The sequence below is a fragment of the Pelodiscus sinensis genome, chromosome 12 (assembly GCF_049634645.1).
Source record: "Pelodiscus sinensis isolate JC-2024 chromosome 12, ASM4963464v1, whole genome shotgun sequence".
Lineage (NCBI taxonomy): Eukaryota > Metazoa > Chordata > Testudines > Trionychidae > Pelodiscus > Pelodiscus sinensis.
In genome coordinates, this window is record NC_134722.1 from 1,808,685 (window position 1) to 1,829,816 (window position 21,132).

At 47.9% G+C, this 21,132-nt stretch overlaps 1 protein-coding gene across 4 annotated transcripts in view; it reads right to left on the reverse strand.

Moving 5' to 3' along the window:
* NFAT5 (nuclear factor of activated T cells 5) overlaps nt 1-15,968 on the reverse strand; it is a 157,522-nt gene extending 141,554 nt beyond the window's left edge. For 2 of the 4 annotated variants that reach the window (XM_006122231.4, XM_006122230.4), the window contains exon 1: nt 15,656-15,968. In XM_006122231.4, coding sequence (XP_006122293.4) covers nt 15,656-15,764 — 109 coding nt within the window. In that variant the 5' untranslated portion in view covers nt 15,765-15,968. The remainder of the gene's footprint in view (nt 1-15,655) is intronic. The other 2 variants (XM_075939769.1, XM_025184223.2) reach the window with 2 other exon arrangements.
* Nucleotides 15,969-21,132: the final 5,164 nt, after the last annotated feature.

Sequence of the window (21,132 nt, forward strand, 5' to 3'; positions counted from 1 at the left end):
ATCCAAACCACATGCACTTAGGCAGTCCCACCTCTTTGCTTACCAATTCAAGAGAACATGGTAACAGACTGAGCTTGTGGCTGCTAATTTAAACCAGTAGAGGGCAGTTCAATAAATCCATTAAAAATTTCATTTAGTAGTTTACTGCATCTCTAACTCCATTGCCCCCCCCACGTGTGAACCCCTCTGGATGGCAGAGTTGTAAACACTTGCCTGGGTGTGTCTGAGCAGTGTGTCTCAACCAGTGGTGCGAGTGCCCTTAGGGGTACTCCGGAGAAGACTGGGGGTACCGCCACACAACTGACATTTGAAGAAAACTGAATTTTTGTTTTAAATTTTACAGCACTTTACTATTTTTGTACTTTTTACACCCAAAAATGTCATTGCCTGCCTGGCTACGATTCAGTTGTTTAACATATCTGTTGCAACGGTAGAAAAAAATGTTGTGTGAAAACTGTAGGTACTGGGGGTACTTATAATTTTTTTTTAAAGGTTAAAGCAGCGCTGGCCACGAGGGGGTTGGGAGAAGCGGGGCTGGCCGGGGGGGAACCAGCCGGCAGGGAGCAGGACTGGCTGGGAAGGAGTCGGGAGGAGCAGGGGGAACCAGCCGGCGGGAAGCAGGGCTGGCCTGGGCACACGCAGATCCCAAGGTGCTGCCCATCCTGCGCACGGTCCTGGTGGGGCGCATGGGCGAGTCCAGCCCTAGGGATTCCATCCTGCCCCCACCCCACCCCGACCCTCCTCCTCTCTACCGTGTAGTTGCATACTGTCTGGCTGGTAGATGTGCTCGCGCAGTGTGAGGGTGTCTACCAGCCAGGCAGTATGCAACTACGGACTGATACTCATGATAATAATAAAACTTACTTCATTAGAAAATACCCGACATTTCTATTTTCTCAATTTGTTTCCCGGACAGAAAGCTCAAATACCGGACAGTCCGGTTCGAAACCAGACACCTGGCCACCCTAGCCAGTGCTCTTGGTCCAGGGAATGAGTCCAGCCAAGGCAACAAGAGGCACAGGGATTCTAATGTGTAATCATCCCAAACTGCACAAGCTTTCTGCAGACGGGAGCTGTTTTAAGCAGATGTCAGCAGGCCGGGGCCTGGTTAGACAGCAAGGCCATTTCACCTCCTCTGAGGCTCAGACAATAGGCCCCTGACTATCTCCTTGTGCTCCCCTTCCCTTACAAGGGTTTTCCTGAAGAAGGGTGATAGCTACTCACATTGCTTCCCTGCAGGCCCACCTCAGTCAGTTCTGGGCTCTGCCCTGGCCCCAGTGAAGCCACGAAGAACCTCTGGACCCCCCCAGCCCCCGCTTGGTCAGAGCCCAGCAGATTCCCAGCAGTAGCTCTGGCTGTCTATCAGCAGGTCCTGGTGTGGACAAAGATCCATCAACCAACCTCAGCTCCGCTCCCAAAATGTAGCCCACTGCACGCGCTCCCTGCATTCCCAATAGAAGAGGAAGGTTTTTTTCTCTCTTTCTCTCTCCTCTTCTCCCTCTCCCGTCCTTCTCCCAAGGCATCATGGGAATTGTAGTCACTAAGGCTGGATTGCAAGTTGAGGATCTTCCCAACCGGAAAATTCCCATTCAAATTCATAGGCCCCTATAGGAAAGGGTACCTGCATTCGTTGTCAATAAAAGCAGGCAAGGAAAGACATGGCAAAACTGTCTATGCATAAAAAACAACAAATGGTCCTGCAGCACCTTAAAGACTAACAAAACATGTCAATGGGATCATGAGCTTTTGTGGGCGCAACCCACTTCTTCAGATGAATGGAGCATGAAAAGTCCAGCTCCAAGAATAAATAAGGTGGGAGGAGGGAAGGAAGGGGGGAAATTAATTAGATTGTTCAAGTTACAAGAAGCTGATTCATCTGAAGAAGTGAGCTGTGCCCACAAAAGCTCATGATTCCATCAACATGTTTTGTTAGTCTTTAAGGTGCTACTAAACTATTAGTTGTTTTTTAAGTTTTTCCAGTTACAGACTAACTCAACTACCTCTCTGAAGCTTTTGTCTATGCATAGTACTGTACAAATTAACAGGCCCCAACAAGAGGAATCTCGGGGATGCAAGATTAACTAATGAATGTATTGAGCCACTGGCAATTATTTTCATCAAATTCTGGAGCAGGAAGAAAATAGACAAAGGCAGTAACAATCTCGAAGAGGGGGAAATAGCAGCAGTCTTTATACTTAGCATCCGTTAACTCTGATTCCTAAGACAACACAAATCAAAATCTGCCTAACTAATATTACAGTTTTAGGCATCTCAGAAATGCACATAATAATTTATAAACACCTCAGTGACAGAAATCAGGGAAAATACCATGCCAAAAAAACCCCTGATTGCTTTCTGTAATCAATACAATTAATGGACATAGAGAACACAGACTATTTCTTCTCTTTAGATTTTAGAAAAGAATTTAATAGAGTACCTTGCAAAATTGTACTTGAAAACGTCATTCAACATGTCTTGAGTCTAACACCATCCCACAAATTGGCGCACATCCGAAAACAGACCATAAATAACAGGAAATGGCATTGTATCACCATGGGGCAAGTGTCCAGCGAGGTGCTTCAAATCATCTTTAAGACCTGGTTGATTTTAACATTCCTTGATTAATAAACTTAAAGGGGTAATAAATAATCGTCAGCAGGGTGCAGCTGCAAACTACATAATATAAAGGGACCTAGAAAAATTAGAAAATGAACAAGACCCAGTGCTGGGATTCAGTCTGCAAAAATAGAGTTTAATACCATCAGAGAGAAATCATGCGAAACCCAAAACCCAGCAGGGAAGGAGATGTTTCAGAACAAGGGGAGACCAGACCCAAAGGTGACAGTGGAGAATTTGCAATGAACTGCTGTAGCAAAAAATACTTTTTTTGTTTTGTTTTTTGGCCTGCATTTGCAGTTACATCATGGAACAGGGAAATGAGAATCCCTTGGGGCTCTGAAATACTACATTCAGTTCTGATAACCCATTGTGCTAGAAGATTAAACAATCGGAAAATAATTCAGAGAAAAAAGCTAAATTGCTTTGTGCTACATTGCTGAGAAGAGTAAAAGAATGAAATAAGCATAGCTTGACTAGCTGGTTACTGGTGCTACATCTACACTCTAAGCTAATGGCGGGATTCCCAGCTCATGTACACACTGGCTCTCATCAAGCAAACACTAGTGTAGTCATGGCAGTGTAACCCACACACCTGCTGGGGGTGGTGCACTGTCCCAAGTAGTGGCACTTACACCACTTACAGAGAGAAAGAATGAGTTTGCTCTGCAGCCTTAGCTCTCAACAAGGGCTATCACAAATATGCGTACCCTGGTTGGAAATCACACCCCAGTTCGGAGAGTAGGCATACCCAGTGTGTAAAACTATGGTAAGTTTTAATCTCTCCAATGTTCTGATTCTGCAGGCACCTTGATAAGTGAGAGAATGGAAAAAGTTGGAGAACCACTAACAATCATTCCTTCTTGGCTGTTTTTCAATGTGTTGAATTCTGCTGACTCCCAAGATGGGCTTTTCAGACCCCCTCCTGAAAACCCTTGACATATCTGACAAGCGGAAACACCAAGGAAGGAAAGGAATCGTGTAGAATGGTCTTGTGAGACAGAACTAGAGAGATAAGAGAACAAAGCTGAGCTGAAAGAAGCAGGTACGTTTTTAGTCAAAGTTTATTAACAATGAGACCAGTATGGGGAATGGGTCTCCTATGATTAGCACCTTCCTAATTGCTGGTAACTGCACCAAGAGGCCAATCCCTACCTCTATAGCCCCACCCCTTCCCCCAAGATCTGGTTCCCCTGCTCTGCTCTTGCCCCAAGACCCCATCCCTGTTCCACCTCTTGCCCCAAGACCCCGCTCTCTTCTCTGCCTCTTCCCTGACATTCCCTTCTCTCCCCTACAGGAACATCACTCACTGGATCATTTCAACAACAAGAAGTCCCGTGGCACCTTCTAGACTAACAGATTTATTGGAGCATAAGCTTTTATGCGCAAAGACCCACTTCGTCAGATGCATGTCATGGAAATTCCAGAGGCAGGAACAGAAAGGAGCACCAATCAAGAGGAAGGCCAGAGATAACAAGGTCAATTCAGTCAGGGAGGATGAGGCGCCCTTCTAGCAGCTGATGTGGAGGTGTGAACACCAAGGCTGTGTCTAGACTGCATCCCTTTTCCGTAAAAGGGATGCAAATTAGACACATCGCAATTGCAAATGAAGCGGGGATTTAACACCCCCCCACTTCATTTGCATAAACATGGCTGCCGCTTTTTTCCGGTTTGGAGCTTTGCCGGAAAAAAGCGCCAGTCTAGACGTGGATCTTTCGGAAAATAAAGCCTTTTCCAAAAGATCCCTTATTCCTTATTTTAAGAGGGATCTTTCAGAAAAGGCTTTATTTTCCGAAAGATCCAGGTCTAGACTGGCACTTTTTTCCGGCAAAGCTCTGAGCCGGAAAAAAGCGGCAGCCATGTTTATGCAAATGAAGCGGGGGGGATTTAAATCCCCGCTTCATTTGCAATTGCGATGTGTCTAATTTGCATCCCTTTTACGGAATGTCTAGACACAGCCCAAGAGAGGAGAAACTGCTTTCATAGTGGGCTAACCATTCTCAGTCTCTGTTTAATCCTAAATCGATCGTGTCCAATTTGCAGGTGAATTGTAGCTCTGCAGTTTCTCTTTGAAGTCTGTTTTTAAAGTTTTGTTTTTTTTGTTTTTGTTGCAGGATGGCTTCTTTTAAAATAGTCTAGAAGGTGCCACAGGACGGCTTGTTGTTTGTTCCGATTCAGACTAACACAGCAAGCCCTGATACCTGGATCGTCTCAAGGAGTAAGTAGGGGAGGGCTCCAGCTGAGTTAATGATCCAGCGCCTCCCCCTGCCCCATGCTAACTGGATTTTTGGTTCAGGTGTCACTTAGAATTGCCACGTCCCCTTTTTGAGTAGAACTTCCGTGGAACACTGGGCACCTGGAGACCCTGCATGTCACCTGGACACAGAAGCTGAAACCTGGACGATCCAGATAAAACCCTGGCAACCATCTGGTCCTCGAGCTAATGGAATCTCACCCTGTGAGACAGTTACAAGAGCGCTGAATGCAACTCCCACATGCTCATGAACAATCCTACATCAGTGGAGGGGTAATCAAGAGAGCAGCATGGACGGGTGAATCCTCCCTCTCTCATGTCTGTGAAATGTGATAATGGATTCTGCCCAAGCTTTACCTTGCTTCTAAATAAATGTCACCAACCCAAATACAGGCAGTCCCCGACTTACGCGGATCCGACTTACGTCGGATCCGCACTTACGAACAGGGCTTTCTCGCCCCGGAGGTCGGGGCGAGAAAGCCCCGTTCGTAAGCTGCTCCGGTGCCCCTGGTCTGCTGGAGACCGTCTGCTGGAGACCGTCTCCAGCAGACCAGGGGCACTGGGCGGGTTCCCCCGCTTCTGAGGCTTTGCCAGAGCAAAGCCTCAGAGGCGCGGGGAACCGCCGCTGCTGCCACTTCAGTCTGGGTGCCTGTGGTCTGCTGGGGACGGTCCCCAGCAGACCACAGGCTCCCGGACTGAAGCCGCAGCCGCGGGGGGTCCCGCGCCTCTGAGGCTTTCCCAGAGCAAAGCCTCAGAGGCGCGGGGAACCGCCGCTGCTGCCGCTTCAGTCTGGGTGCCTGTGGTCTGCTGGGGACGGTCCCCAGCAGACCACAGGCACCGGGACTGAAGCCGCAGCTGCAGCGGGGTCCCTCGCCTCTGAGGCTTTGCCAGAGCAAAGCCTCAGAGGCGCGGCACCCCGCTGCCGCTGCGGCTCTGCTCCCCGTGTCCCTGGTCTGCTGGAGGGGGCGGGGGGGCGCAGCTAGTGTGCTCCCCCCTCCCCCAGCAGACCAGGCTTTTGTTTTGGACTCTGGGGCAGAGCAGCTGGGGCGCTGTCGATTGGTCCTGCAGCGCCCGCTCTGGGCACTACTGGACCAACCCGGCAGCACCCCAGCTGCTCTGCCCCAGGTGTCCCCAAGTCAGCTTCTGCTGAAACTGACCAGCGCTGACTACAGGAAGCCCCAGGCAGAGTTGCTCTGCCCCGGGCTTCCTGGAATCAGCTGCTGATCAGTTTCAGCAGCAGCTGACTTGGGGACGCCTGGGGTTCTTAAGTTGATTCTGTATGTAAGTCAGAACTGGCGGTCAGTTTCAGCAGTGTCTGAATCTGGACACCAGTTCCGACTTACATACAGATTCAACATAAGAACAAACCTACAGTCCCTATCTTGTACGTAACCCGGGGACTGCCTGTACAACCAACACTCCAGGGACAAGAACATTCAAATGAAGAAAGCATGCATTTAGTGTCATATGTTTGTCCTGTTGGAATTAAGCTCTCAGATCAACAGTGGGATAACAGCAGGTGTGAGTGGGAAGGTCACTAAACTAGGATCAAGTGTGGAAATTAGCAAAAACGTGTGTAATATGGTAACTCCATTCGCAATTTCTGAGACTGTGTAGGTGTGGGATTTTCCAAGTCCCCTACCCACCCCTCCTTTAATTGGTTAACTGGTTAAATATCACATTTAACCAGATATCCAATTACATGGGGTTTTACATCCCCATTCTAGATACAAAATTTGTACATGCGGCCATAACTGCAAAAATGAGCTGCAAATTTCTGCACCCACATCCGCGGATGCGGAAACCTGTGGCTGTCCCCAGATGGGCAGGGTACTGAAGATTTTGTAAAAAATTCTTGAATCATTAAGGCTCAGGAGAGACCCCAGACAGCATAAGCAGCTACCCAGCCACTATGGAATGACACCCCACCCTGAACCCCCCTCCTCCCAATCCTACCCCTTAGCTCCCCACTCCTCCTCTGATCCCCCTCCTTCCAACCCCCCACCCTGAGTCTCTCCTCACCCCCCAACTCTGACTCCCACAGTGCCAGCCCCCTGCCCCGAAGGACCCGTGCAACGCTGGGACAGTCTAGTTAATACAGCTTTCAGAATGGAATGGGTCTGGCGACTTTACGGAGCAGTTCCAAGGGTCCCAGTAGCTCCCAGGCCTCTGCCAGGCTCAGGGCACCTGGCCCACGCTGCTGTCTGAGTAGCGTTTCGTTGTAACACATGCTTGGCAGGTCCCGTTGTGTCAGTGTTAGAAAGGAGACAAGCCCTCGCCTGTGACTAATGGGGGGAGCCATAGGGCGGTTCAGTTCTTCCCAATTATAGCTTTGCCTTTCCTCAAGTTGCAAGTCTGAGTTGCCCCACACAGGGGCTGCATCTAGACTGGCAAGATTTTGGGCAAATACTTTTAACGGAAAAGTTTTTCCATTAAAAGTATTTGCGCAAGAGAGCATCTAAACTGGCATGTGCCGTTGCACAAAAGCATCCGTGCCAGTGTAGGCGCCCTCTTGAGCAAGAAAGCTCCAACGGCCATTTTAGCCATCGAGCTTTCTTGCGCAAGAAATTAACTTGGCAGTCTACACTGGCCTCTTGCGCAAGAGGGCTTATCCCTGAGCGGGACCGTCGGAGTATTTGCGCGAGAACCACTGATTCTGTACAGTACAAAGTCAGTGTTCTTGCGCAAGTACTCGCGGCCAGTGTAGACAGGCGGCAAGATTTTGCCCAAAAGCAGCCACTTTTGCGCAAAATCTTGCCAGTCTAGATGCAGCCAGGGGCTTTTCTATGGCAGCACGGACACCTAGCTAAGGTGCCCAGACCCTTCGCATAACACACTTGGGTATGTGGGAGAAAAATCCAATAACTCCAATTGTGTCTAAAGGGGGGACTGTGCAGAAATCAAAACTCTCTGAAAGAAAACTGCTGGAAGGGTTAAAAAGTTTTCCAGGCCTCTCTCCCTGTATCAGAGAGAAATCAAATTAGCTCTAATCAAGACCCTTCCAATGCCTCCTATCTCAAGTTCATGGAGACTCCTAGTCTGTCACAATTTGTCATGTAAACTCTTATCTTTGTCACAGTTGGCCTTGTAGACTCCTCCACTCAAGTTCTCATGTGGCTTTGTGTTCTGTAAAACTTACTTCTAGCACTCCTGGGGTGAACAGAAGTCTCAGAGTGCTTCTGCTGAGACTTTGATATGTTAAAGAAGAACAATCCACAACTGAGCTGTCTAAGCATTCTGTATATAGGATACCTGAATCTGTCTGTCAGGGCTGCTGCTTTACTCTTGGTGTGACAGCCTGCATGCATGCATCATAAAGTTTTCTCTTCTAGGTTTCTCTCCTGTCTCACTGATTTGACCTCCGGCCTCGGACCCTTCTGGGGGCTCTGTACCCCAGGGGAGCGAGATTTCCCCCTCAATTTGGTGTCAGAGGTGGGATGGCTTGGAACTCCAGTTGGAAAGGCTGATGATGGGGAATGGGAACGGACTACAGCACGCATCTGGAGGGTAAGGGATCCATTTAAAATCCCCCAGTCCGCCTCCCTGTTCTCGTCACCAGCTGGACCGGCTGGTGGTAAGAGTCATCTTTTACTTAAAAATTTTTTGTTAAGAGGCTTGAGGGAAATTTAAAACGAAAACACTGGGTATAGCCAAATAGGGGTTGGATTTTGTTGTTGTTGTTGTTGTTGCTGACTGATTGGTGGCGAGTCCAAGTGCATGGTTTTGAGTGAGTGAAGTCCGGAGGGGGACTGCAGCCGCACCAGTGCTGTCAGTGTCACTGCACAGCTGCTGAAAGCAAGGGCGGTTTCCCCCAGCACATAAGGAGTGTAAGTGAAGCTGACAGTTTGTGTGGACTCCCACACTATCCTTGGAGAGGGTAGTGTTGCTGGACGCCTGTACTATCCTTGGGGAGGGTAGTACTGTTGGGCTCCTGCACTGTCCTTGGACAAGACAGTGCTAACATGGATAAGATTGCTCCCTCAAGTCTGTCTCCTACTGAGGGAAAAGGTTTCTCACAGCCTGGGACTCCCTTGTCTCAGATGATCAGTCAGCTAGGTATTGCCTGCAGGTTTGAAACTAAGGAGACTTAAGGAAACATTGAGCATTTGGAATGGCTATACTCAGGGGAATTCCCAGAATAAATGGCAATTAGCTTGCTTATCTTAGAGTTTTCCTCGAGGAAAAACATCCTAACCAGATGGAATATTGGTGCCTCTGGGAGGATGTGGCAGTAAAAAAAAAAGAATCAGAGCATTATGGCTAGCAAAAAAGATTCTATTGAAAAGCTGCAGCAAGAATTGGCTACTCTAAAGAAACAGCTTGATTCCCCAGATGTGCCATCTGCACCCCCACCCCCTTTGGACCCTTGTCAGCTGAACATTCTTTCCTGTTATCTCCCTGTTCTCCTGTAAACCTTATGGGACCTGACTTGTTGTGTAAATTGGGTGCAAACCTTCTCTGTAGAGAGGAAGGGATATTTGTTGACCTTTCCCCCTATCAGGCTCCAAATTTGATGGCATTACTCGGAGGAATCTGATGAGACCTCAGGACATACACCCCTCCTGGACCTCTCAGATGTCCCAGAGACATTGTGGGCAGCCCATTGTGAATGAAGTGGGGTTGCTAGCCTCTGCAACACCAGTGCAAATAACATACAGACACAACAAGCCTTTCCCAAGGGTAGCCCTGTATCTATTGGCTAGGGAGGCACAAGAGGGCATTAAGCCTGTAATCTCTTCCCTCCTTGAACAAAGGATACTTGTTTATACAACTTCACCATGTAATACACCTATACTACCTGTGAAAAAGCAAATCTATAGATTTGTAGAAGACCTAAGAGCCATTAATAAGTTTGTAATCCCTAGATTTCCAGTAGTACCTAACCTGGTTTTCTGTAATAGATTTATGTTCTGCCTTCTTTTCTATTCCAGTGCATAAGAATTCCCAATTTCTCTTTGCCTTTTCCTTTCAGGGTCATCAATTAACCTGGACATGTTTTTGTAAAAGTTATTGTAAAAGCCCTACTTTGTTTTCTCAGTTTTTAAAAAAGCTGACCTTAATTCTCTCTCTCTTCCCTGCAGTTCTGTGTTAGTTCAGTATGTTGATGATGTGCTAATTGCTAGTAAAACTAAGAAAAGATGTAAAACTGATACCTCATATGTGTTAAAGTGTCTTGCTAATAAGGGTCACAAGGCTTCCAAAGCCAAATTGCAATTTGTAAAACAAAGAGTTCAGTACTTAAGGACATTTACTTTTAGGAGATGGCCGCCAGTTAACACCTGAGCGAATCTCAAGTTTTTTTCATTCCTCACCCTTTCACCAAAGTCAGGTACACAAATTTCTGGGTACTGCAAGATATTGCAGACAATGGATTCCTAACTTTTCTGAACTCACCAAACCCCTTACTATTCTACTCTTAGACTTAGCTCCTGACCCAGTGACCTGGTCCCCAGAATGTGAATCTGCTTTCCTTTCCCTTAAAACTCTTCTCTCACAGCCACCTGCTCTAGGCTTACCTAATTATAGCAAGCCTTTTACTCTGTTTTGTCATGAACAGGATGGAATTGCAGCTGGAGCTCTCCGTCAACCCCTTGGACCCACACCTCGTCCAGTAGCTTATTTCTCTGCAACACTGGACTCAGTAGCCCGTGGGTTCCCACTTTGTCTGAGGGCAGTTGCAGCTACTGCTGAATTACTTAAAAGGCCCAACCTGTCACATTAGGCCACAGCATTATCTTACAGGTCCCTCATGCTGTCTCTGCTCTCTTACAGCGACACCGCACTCAGCACCTGTCTGTTCCGAGACAAACCCTGTATGAGAATCTTATCCTCTCTTCCCCAAATGTGGTAATTCAAAGGTGTAATGTACTTAACCCAGCTACTCTTTCTCCTTTACCCTCTACTGGTAAAGCACATACCCATAACTGTGAAGAATTGCTTGAGCACTGTGTAAAGCCTCCCCAAGATTTGTCTGCTCAACTGCTGGAAAATGCAGATCTTGTATTGTATACTGATAGCTCATGTAAAAGAAAAGAAAGTTGGTAAAGTAGAGGCTGGATATGCAGTGGTCTCAGATAATAATGTTTTAAAGGTTTTTTTCTCTTCCAGAAATCAAATCAGCTCGGGCTGCTGAGCTCATCACTTTAATTCGTGCTTGCCTTTTAGCTTCCGGACAGTCTGCTGCCATTTATACTGACTCAAAGTATGCTTTCTCTGTCATGCCACAGGACAAATTTGGAAACAACGAGGTTTCCTTACCTCTTCTGGCTCTGCTATCTCTCATGGTCCCCTTATCTCCCAACTCCTTGATGCCATTCAGCTACCCACATCCCCCTCTATTACCCATTGCCCGGCCCACACAGGTGCCACTGATCCTGTTTCTCTGGGTAATGGGAGTGCTGATGCAGTAGCCAGACGTGCAGCAGCACATGGACCTCTGACTCCCTTTCAGATTCTGGTCTCTCTTTCTCTCCCTGTTTCTTTGCAGGACCTGATAGAATTACAGCAAGCTACTCAACCTGCAGAAAAAAAACCTTTGGGAGAAAGCAGGCTGCTCCTTATCTCCAGCTGGGATAATGGGTGCACCTGATGGCTGCCCAGTCGCCCCAAAAATCTCTCACACGGCAGCTTGCTCAGGTGTCTCATCAAATGACACACATGAGCAAAAGGGGGGTGGGCTCACAAATCCCAAAACAATGGTACGCCCCAGGCGTGCACCTAGAAGCTGTCTCAAGAATATCTAATTCATGTGTGATTTGTAAGCAGTTTAATGTTGCAGGAGGAGACTCACAGGCTAGCAGCCACACAGAAAGAAGAAACCTAGACATAAAATGACGGTTAGGAGAGCTTGCACCGGCAGGTAAAGGAAGCCCTCCCAGCACCTACTGATGTGCCGTGCCACAACATCCAACCAGGCGACTACGTGTTCGTGAAGAAACATCGCAGAAAAAATTCCCGACAGCCCGGTGGAAAGGACCGTTCCAATTGCTGCTCATCACCCACACAGCAGTAAAGGTGAAGGAGCGCCCCTCGTGGATCCACGCAGGTCATGTACGCCGAACTGCAGATCCAACAGAGCTGATTGACCCCGTCACCCAGGACCCCTCCCTGGAGGAATCACCTGAGGACGAGGTTCAGCGGACCAAGGCGGCAGACTCTCAAACCAGACTGTTACCAAACCGGCCTCCACCAGGTGCTTCGAGGTACAACCTGAGAGGTAGGACTGTGCCAGCAAAGACCTACAGGTGAGCCTGGCGCCCCGTAGCTCTCACAAAGGAGAATCCTTTCCAGTATTGAGTGAACTAAGAGACTACGAAATCTCGAAGAGTGCCTGCAGAGGCAAGCCAAACAATACTAACTGATTAAGTTTAGTTAAAAGACTGCCTTGCTAGTTGCTAGATAATTACTATATTATTATCCTTTCTACTTTAGAAATGTAAGATACTATAATAGGATGGGGATTGTTTTCCTTCTTTTAGTAGTCAGAATAGCCTTAGTGTATAACTTTCCCCACCCTTATTGGGAAGCCCTGCAGAAGGTTGTGTCCCTCACCAATGCAAGTGACTGTTGTTCTGAAAGCCTTTTACACTGCGCCAGAAGTACATAGTCATGGGGGGGAGACAGGCAGATTTGGCATAAAAATCTAATTGCCTCAGGAATTCCCCTAACTCAAGCATTACATCCATCAGGGACTATGTTTCTCTTATGTTTTGAAAACAAATTTGACACTGGTAAAGATCTGGGTGGATCCCAGAAAATACCTGCTATCGTAAAGTAAGGTTAAATCCAGGGAATGGGCAATGGGTCATTTACCCAGCAGATAAAGAAAACCTCCCTCTAAGATAAGAATTCATCCCAGCAAAAGAAGAATACCTAAGAATGTCTAGAATAACTTTGAGTAATACTCCAATAGGAGTATTAAAGGGGGGAATTGTGGGAGAAAAATCAAATAACTCCAATTGTGTCTAAAGGGGGGACTGTGCAGAAATCAAAACTCTCTGAAAGAAAACTGCTGGAAGGGTTAAAAGTTTTCCAGACCTCTCTCCCTGTATCAGAGAGAAATCAAATTAGCTCTAATCAAGACCCTTCCAATGCCTCCTATCTCAAGTTCATGGATACTCCTAGTCTGTCACAATTTGTCATGTAAACCCTTATCTTTGTCACAGTTGGCCTTGTAGACTCCTCCACTCAAGTTCTCATGTGGCTTTGTGTTCTGTAAAACTTACTTCTAGCACTCCTGGGGTGAACAGAAGTCTCAGAGTGCTTCTGCTGAGACTTTGATATGTTAAAGAAGCAACAACTGAGCTGTCTAAGCATTCTGTATATAGGATCCCTGAATCTGTCTGTCAGGGCTGCTGCTTCACTCTTGGTGTGCCAGCCTGCATGCATGCATCATAAAGTTTTCTCTTCTAGGTTTCTCTCCTGCCTCACTGATTTGACCTCCGGCCTCGGACCCTTCTGGGGGCTCTGTACCCCAGGGGAGCGAGATTTCCCCCTCAGGTAGGCCCTTCATTTTTCCTCCATTGGGCACAAGGAACCAAGCAGCTCCCAGGGGGAGGAGGGGGATAACGGAGCCATTCACTAGATCCAAGGGGGCTAGCTTGCTGCAACCAGGGGGACAGCCGGGATACGATGGAATCGTCATTTTGTAGGTCTAGGAGCCTTCTCCACCGCCCTTGTGATCAGGAGCTGCAGTTTGCGATGCTGCGGTGCTTCCTGGGGTTCACAGAAAGGCTGCACTAGGGCATTAAACATTCCATGGAACAGACAGGCCCTGGCACCACCCTTTTGTAATCGCAGCCCCGTGGCTACAGCCCACTGCAGCCCCCGGGCCCGCGCGTTACCCCTCAGCTTTGGCTGTTTGTGGGACTGCTCCAGAAAGAACCTCCCTTTGTCTAAGCCGAGGACTGGCCAGTCTTCCCTCCAGTGCCCCTTCGCATCACTGCCCCGAGTCCTATGGCTTTGCTCAGTGTTCCCACGGCCCCAGGCCAGGTATTGCTCCACTGCGCAAGGCTGGTTTTTTAGATCTGTAAATATACTGAGGTTTATTGGATGACCCCCAACCGCCTCTTTTCTCCTGCAGCTGCAGCGGAACCCCGCCCCCTGGGGGAAGTATCCAGATTTCACCATCGTCTCATAAAACACACAATGGAGGGCATAGGTACAAAATAAACTGCCTTTATTTTCCAGTTTGTGGTGAAAGCTGAGAAGCAGCATTGGCAGGGCTGATGGACTAGCTGGCTCAGCTGTTAACTCTCCCCTGTGTGAATGGTTGTTTTTTAGCAGCAGTTGGGATATTTTGCTGTTGTAGAAGTGGAAGTTCTTAAAGCGACACAGTCTAGAGAGCTCTCCCTCACAATTACTGCTTCCTGCATTCCTGTCTCAGCCACACCTCCTTGTGCAAATGCCCCTCACTGACAGAAACCTGAATCTTGAAAGGCAGGTGCTTAAAATGAGCATGTGTAAACAAAGCCAGTTTTAGTTTTACAGCAGCTTCCATCAGTTTTGGAGGGAGCTGCAACTGTGGCCACTTCTCCTAAAGTAGCTAAAGACGGACTCCAGGGCCTCCTTTGAGGAACCAAAGCTTGAAACATTTGACCATAACATTTTTGCCCTCTTTGAACATACAGCTCCAACAGGTTTGAAACTTTGCCCTTAAATAATAGGGCTTCGTCTTCTCAAGCCACACTAACCTATGTGAGGCTAATACCCATGTTTACATTAGCTTTGTAAGCAAGATCATCAAATTAACCCCCCAAACCTGTCTTGATTAGAAATGAGGGGATATTACCTTTCCACCCAGAACAATGGAACCTGCACAGGAAACTACCCATGTTAGGGCAGTCCCTTGTCTTAAAGGCCATGTCAAAACATCTACAAATACCCTGACAATATTCCCCTTTTATTCAGCTGCATCCACGAAGCAAGGACCTTTTGGCCGGATACCTGACGTTATGCAAGGCACATTACACTATACATAAAATGAGGAAACAAAATAAGAAACATCTGCTTAGGCTATAAAGTACTTTGAGAAAAATCATCTCAGCACATTTTATGCAATTAATTAAATTTCTGATCACACATGTTGTGCTGTAAATTGAGACTTTCAGGAAAAACTGTTGACTTGTTAATTGCTGGATTCCTTTCGGAAAGGATGAACTCATGTTTAAAAAGGCACCTGGCAAAGAGCAGCTGTGACAAATCTTAAAACAGTATTTTGGGGCCCCAGCACCGAGCAAAGAAAATCCAGTTAGCGGGCTGAGTGATTCGCAAGCTGCTTCCCCTGTCGGGAGGACACGCTGCTGCCTGGGTTGTAAAGAAGATGGCAAGTCATTTTTTGTAATCGGTTCAAAATAAAATGTTTTCTTCTCAGTCGTGCTCTCAAACTCTGTATAAGCTGGATCCAGTTATTAACAATATTTGCCTACTTGAAGAGAGACTCAGATGTTAACATTCAAACATGACTGGGGAGGGGGAGGCTTCCCTCTGGCGACCCGAGAGGCAATACAAATGTTCAGCACGTCAGTCATACAGGTGTCCAAACTAGCTCCACAGCAGGAGCACACAGCCTCTGGTGCCTCCCCAGCCCCACATGCACAAGCACACGCAGCTTCTCCTACAGGGGGTAAAGCCGTTACAACTGTACGGCCACCGAGTCGTCCCAGGACACCCCCTGAAACGCAGGGTGGGTGTGATTTTTCACCTACTGAACACTTCTATTCCAGTGTTCGCGTCCTGCCCACTCTCGGAGCAGGTAGGGAGATGTTAACGGTCCTGGTCACTTACCTCCCGTGGGAAAGGCGGGTGTGTGGGCTCCTCTGGAGATAAAACTCCATGGATACGCCGGCCGTGCCGCTGCACAAAGGACCCTCTCGTCCCCCAGGAGCGAACGCATCCCCTCCAGCGAGCCAGCCAGGTTCTGCCCTTGGGAGCTGGGAGACTCTTCAGGCTTCCACTCTGCACGGTGGCAGTTTGGCTTCAGTGTGCGGCCCAAGGTCACAATGCAGCCAGTGCTGTCAGCAGGGACCCTCCTTTGGGGCTGTCCCAGCCAAAGGCTGCCCAGATTATTCCCCGGGAGAATCTTTGACTGGCTGCCACAATCTTCTTTGCCAGAAGTCAGCCCAGTCTGTCCTCCTGCTGGCCACAGCTGCCCAGCCCTGGGGATGTTCCACTTCTCGCTCCGGGGATGACAGCTAGCATCACTGGGGTGTTTCCTGTGCACAGCTGTAGGATCCTGCCTGGCAAGTCAGGGCCGCCACCGTTCCAAGTTAAACATTGTGGCCCTTCTGCCTCTTGTCCTCCCCTAAAAATTAACTCCTTACAAAACCCTGGTGGTACCGGGAAAGCCTGGCATCGCCATGTCAGCTGGAGAACCCGGCTAGCGGCAGCAGCGGAGGCGGCTTGGGGAAGGCTGCCTGTTCTACCTGGGAGCGGTATTTATTGCTGCTCTGCTTACCGCAGCTGCTCCTGGGAGTTGATAAGCACTCATCTTCTGCACAGCGGCTGGACTGTTTACCCGAATGCCCATTCGCCGCCACAGCGCCTGCTGGTACTGGCAGGGCTAGGGATTCATAGGTGGTGGCCATGCCCTGTTCTGTTCAGGGGCTCCTACTGAGAAAGGCTGCTCCGGGGAGATGGGCCCCACCCCGTACAGCATCCCTGCTGGGAGCACTAAAGTGACTTGTCTTTGGACTGACGGAGAGAGGACCCTTTGTATCCCTCCCGCCGCTTTACAGTTACAGGCTTGGAACACAACACGTAACTTCCCTTCCCCACGGCTTCCCTTGCCCCGGGAAATGTAGCCACTGGAAGCTCTGGAATCTACAACCCAGTACAACCAGCTAGTGGTGGGAAACGAAGCCTCTCATGTCCAGCAGACAGGGAATTTCATTCACAAAGCTCCGATTTGGCCTGGCCATTGAGGGTCTCTGTTCTGGTTCTCTGAGCCAAATTACAAGGCTGTAGCTCCCACTGAGTTTGTTGGGAGACGCACCCACGTGGCTGGAAGGGATGAACCTGGGCTGAACCCCAACAATCCCTCTTAAATCTCATCCGAAGAGACGTTGCTGCATCATAACAGCAGGACGAGCCTTGCTCCCCTTATTGGAGTCACCAAGGCTACTTACTGCTCCACCTGGAGTTTCCTTGATGATCTTCCAGACAAGCACTAGCCAGTTGAACACTGTTTAGCCAGTGAGCTAACAAACCTCAGTTTGGAGCTCTGGTGTTTGCCTTCTTGGATAATCATAGTGAAAAGCACGTCTTAAAGAATGCCTCGTGGTAAACAGCTCCCATTCCCCAAGAAACAAAATCTTGTAGCAGCAGCAGCCGGAATTCAAGCTGTCTTTAGTACAAGGTTTCTCTAATGTGGCCACAGCCAGACTCCTGTGCAATGATGGGGGAAGGCCACTGTGGCCTTAATTATGCAAGAAAGCATTGAACGCTGCTTGCACGTGTTTTGCCCAGAGGCTACAGCTTTCCTAGAGGTGTTCCTTGCAACACACTCATTACATGCTTCCAATACCCTGAACAAAGTCTTTTGGCCTAGGCTCACAGCCGAACCTGTGCATGGAAGGGAAACCACAGCTGCTGCTGCAGCAGTTAGGAAAAGTCTAATTTCATCCACCCCAAAGTGCTCATTCGCCTCAGCATGGTACTGGATACCAGGAGACAGATGCTGTGGAAGTCTCAGAATGCCATGCGACTGTAGCTGGCCAACACAGCGTGAATGTGCCAAAGTGGTACTGTAACAGTAAATTCTTGCCAAGATCAAATGAAGACAACCAAGGATTTAACGCACATACTGTGGCTGCAACTATTTCCCATATTCTGTGTTGATGTATCCTGGAAAATTAGTTTTAAGAGTTACAGCCTGTCTCACACAACTGTAAAAACTTCAACTAATAGTTTAGTAGCACCTTAAGGACTAACGCAATGTGTCGATGGCATCATGCGCTTTCGTGGGCAACACCCACTTCTTCAGACGACTGGAAGGGATCAAATGCCAGCAATGCCCCTCTGCCATGTATACTGGCCAAACTGGACAGTCTCTATGGGAAAGAATTAATGGACACAAATCAGATCTCCGAAAAGGCAACACACAGATTCCTGCACACTCATTAAGGGATCTCCAAGTCACCGTGTTGTTTCAAGCCAATTCCACAAGCCAAACACACAGGGAAGGGTTGGAACTTAAGAATTAAACTTGTAAATGAAGTTATCAGCTGGCTGGCTCTCACACTACCTTCCACATCCTAATGACTTAACCAACCAATGGAGGTGCTAATTATTCAATTTACAAGAGGCTGATAAGAACAATCTAGTCACTGTCTTTTTTCTCCTCCCCTCCCCCCTTCCCTTATTTATTCTTGGATCTGGACTTTTAATACTCCAGTCATCTGAAAAAGTGGGTTTTGCCCACAAAAGCTCATGATCCCATCGACATGTTTTGTTGGTCTTTAAGGTGCTACTAGACTATTTGTTGGTTTTTAAGTTTTTCCAGTTACAGACACACAAATAAACAGACTCAATCCGCAGCAACATTTTCCAGTTTTAGTGTAACAACTGAAGGACACCCGTCACATACAGAACTATGCATTCATTAGCTGTGCAGATGCTTATTTTTAAAAAGTATATAATTCAGTATTTCCCTGGACAATATCCAGATACAAACTGTTACAGTTTCAGAATCAGGCAGCTTCTTAAATTCTTCCCATCACACTCAGCAATTTACTTGTATCAGTTTCCAAGACAACCAGATTTGAACCTTGGCTTTACAGACAGATTTGTACCTTGTTCCCTTGCAATTTGTTTCCATTATCAGCTAATTTCAACAAAAATGAAAACACTCAAATCTGGCTCCTTGGTCTTCAGAACACCCACGAAGCCAATGTTACACTTGCATTCATAGGACAAGGAAATTAGATTTGTAAAGAGTCAAAAGCCAGTAACTGTTCAAATATGAGAGTCCATTTTTAAAATTAATTATTTGAAAGCTGCCTCTGGTCAGGAATACAGTAGTTTAGTAGAATCCCTTTTCAAAACACCCAAAGGGAACAGACCCTACACAACTAGTTTTAATTTCACTGAAATATCTTTATTGAATGGATGGCAGTTGAGGTAATTAATACCTCTATTGTGTAGCAGGTCGGTAACAAATTTCTGTGTGAGAAACAGCATAAAGACAAATATTTGTTTTTAAATAACCCTGAAATTAAATAGGTAAACAAGCTGTTGTTCGTGTTTCTTTGTTCATTCAAGTTGTAAAACTGGTTTGACTTAGTCTTAAACCTAACTTTTAACCATTAGCTACATGACCCGTAAGGCAAAAGGAATGAAGAAAACCGGATGAACCCAATATATGTATTCTTAAAGGAAGTGCACAAGTTTGGTGCTGTGAAAGTGACAGACGGATGACCTTGTCAGTCACATCAGTGCCGGCATCAGCTAGGGAAGCTCCTACTCCAGTTCGCCAGGGTACTTCTTCACGGACAAGTAACACCATCCTGCTTCAGCGCTAGATAGCCCAGCTTGCCGGCTCACATGATGAAGTTCTGGCCTTGTGGCACAGTCCACAAGTGTCCAATTGTGCTGGTGACTAGGACCCCAGCAGCAGGAAGTAACTGGACATGCTGTCCTTATCTCAGGAATAAATGCACCCAAGTCTTGCCATTTTGCAGTCTCAGTGAAGGATCTGTCAGCCACTCTCGCTGCTCTCGGTTATGGTTGCAGATCTCCTCTCAAACACATACAATATGATCCCTCTAGAGGAATACTGGGAATTAGATACCAACTAGGCCTTCCTCCCTGTTAAAACTAAACCTAGTACAGTAGCAACATGGACTTGAAAACAAGCCCCTATAGCTGTTAAGCAGCAAAGAAGTCACAAAAGCATCCCCTCTGGAAGAATTAGAGGGCTGATGGCCAGACTCAGCTCTCCAACCATCTGGAATCAAAGTCAGCAAATATCAGGGGGGCAAACTATAGATTTCCCCAGTCTCTCACCAGTGGAAAGAGTCAAGCGTCCCACAGGCCAGTGGGCAGTGCTGGCCGAAATGTGATGGTTTCCACGGATAACGTGGCTCTAGCTGCCCAAGTCGATAAACGTATGTAGTGCAGCGGTGGGGGGAGGGCGGAAGGATTTCTATGGATGGAGATTTAGTTGTCTCATAAGGACACAGTCGACTGTGCACATATTTAACTCCCAATGGATTCATTTTTTACTAATGAAGTCCTGTCCCAGGAGTTCCATTGCTCTGCCTGGGACTGAAGCCAAGCTTATCAGCCAGATCGCCCCATTTATCCTGCTTAAATGTTTTAAAAATTGTGGATATTTGCAAGGTCTTTCCAAACGGATTTTGGTTGGTTCAGATTTACTTACACACACTCCTGAAGTTATGTCGGGTTCCCTCCCTCCCGCTGTAGCTGCAGATGAAGTGCAGCTTGTAACCGATGGAAAGGCTAAAACCTGCTAGCACCGCACAGTAACGCAAGGGTCCCACCTCCCTCAGTTCGCACCAGGAGACAGACCATAACCCACAGCAGGGGAGGGGAGCCCTGCCCCAACGAGGAGAGGCATTTAATACTTTGCTCTAAGGAATCCTGAGAGAGGCAGGCTTTGGGGGCTGCTGCCTTGAAGTCACGTTGTGCTAAGCCGTCTGAGTGACAGGGCGGAAGCGACAGGAAGAGAAAGGGGAGGGAAGGCAGTCTGAACAGCCATTCTTTCCTAACAAGAGCCATTTTATGGCCTTTTACATTGGAAAACAAGCCTGCAATTCCCAGAGTTCAAAGAGCAACTTTGGGGAGCAAGTGGGGAACTAGCAGCAGCTAAAAGCCTTCCAGACAGTTTTCATATGCAGGGCAGGAGCATGCAGTGAAGAGCAGCAAGGAGAGGAGGGCGTTCCTCATTCCTGTCCACTCTGCTTCTACTCTCCTCACGACCGAGATGTGAGTCTCAGAGCAGGTCAGGAACAATCGGCTCACAGGACGGCAGGCCCCAGAACACGCGTCCCCCTTCCCAGAGGGTGTTCCAGGGCATTCCTCCCGGCAGTTCCCGCCCTCCAGAGCCACACCACTGCGCTGCTGGGGGAGAGAGGGACGCTCAAGGCCTTCTGATGCATAAAGCATGCTGTGCGCTGCCTCTCCTCCCTGTTTGGGGCTGGCAGCCAAGGGGCAGTGCTGGAATCAACACAGGAAAACAGCAACGCCCCCACTCCGGTCCCAAGAGGAAGCCAGAACGTCATGCTCCAATCCCAAGCAGGGAG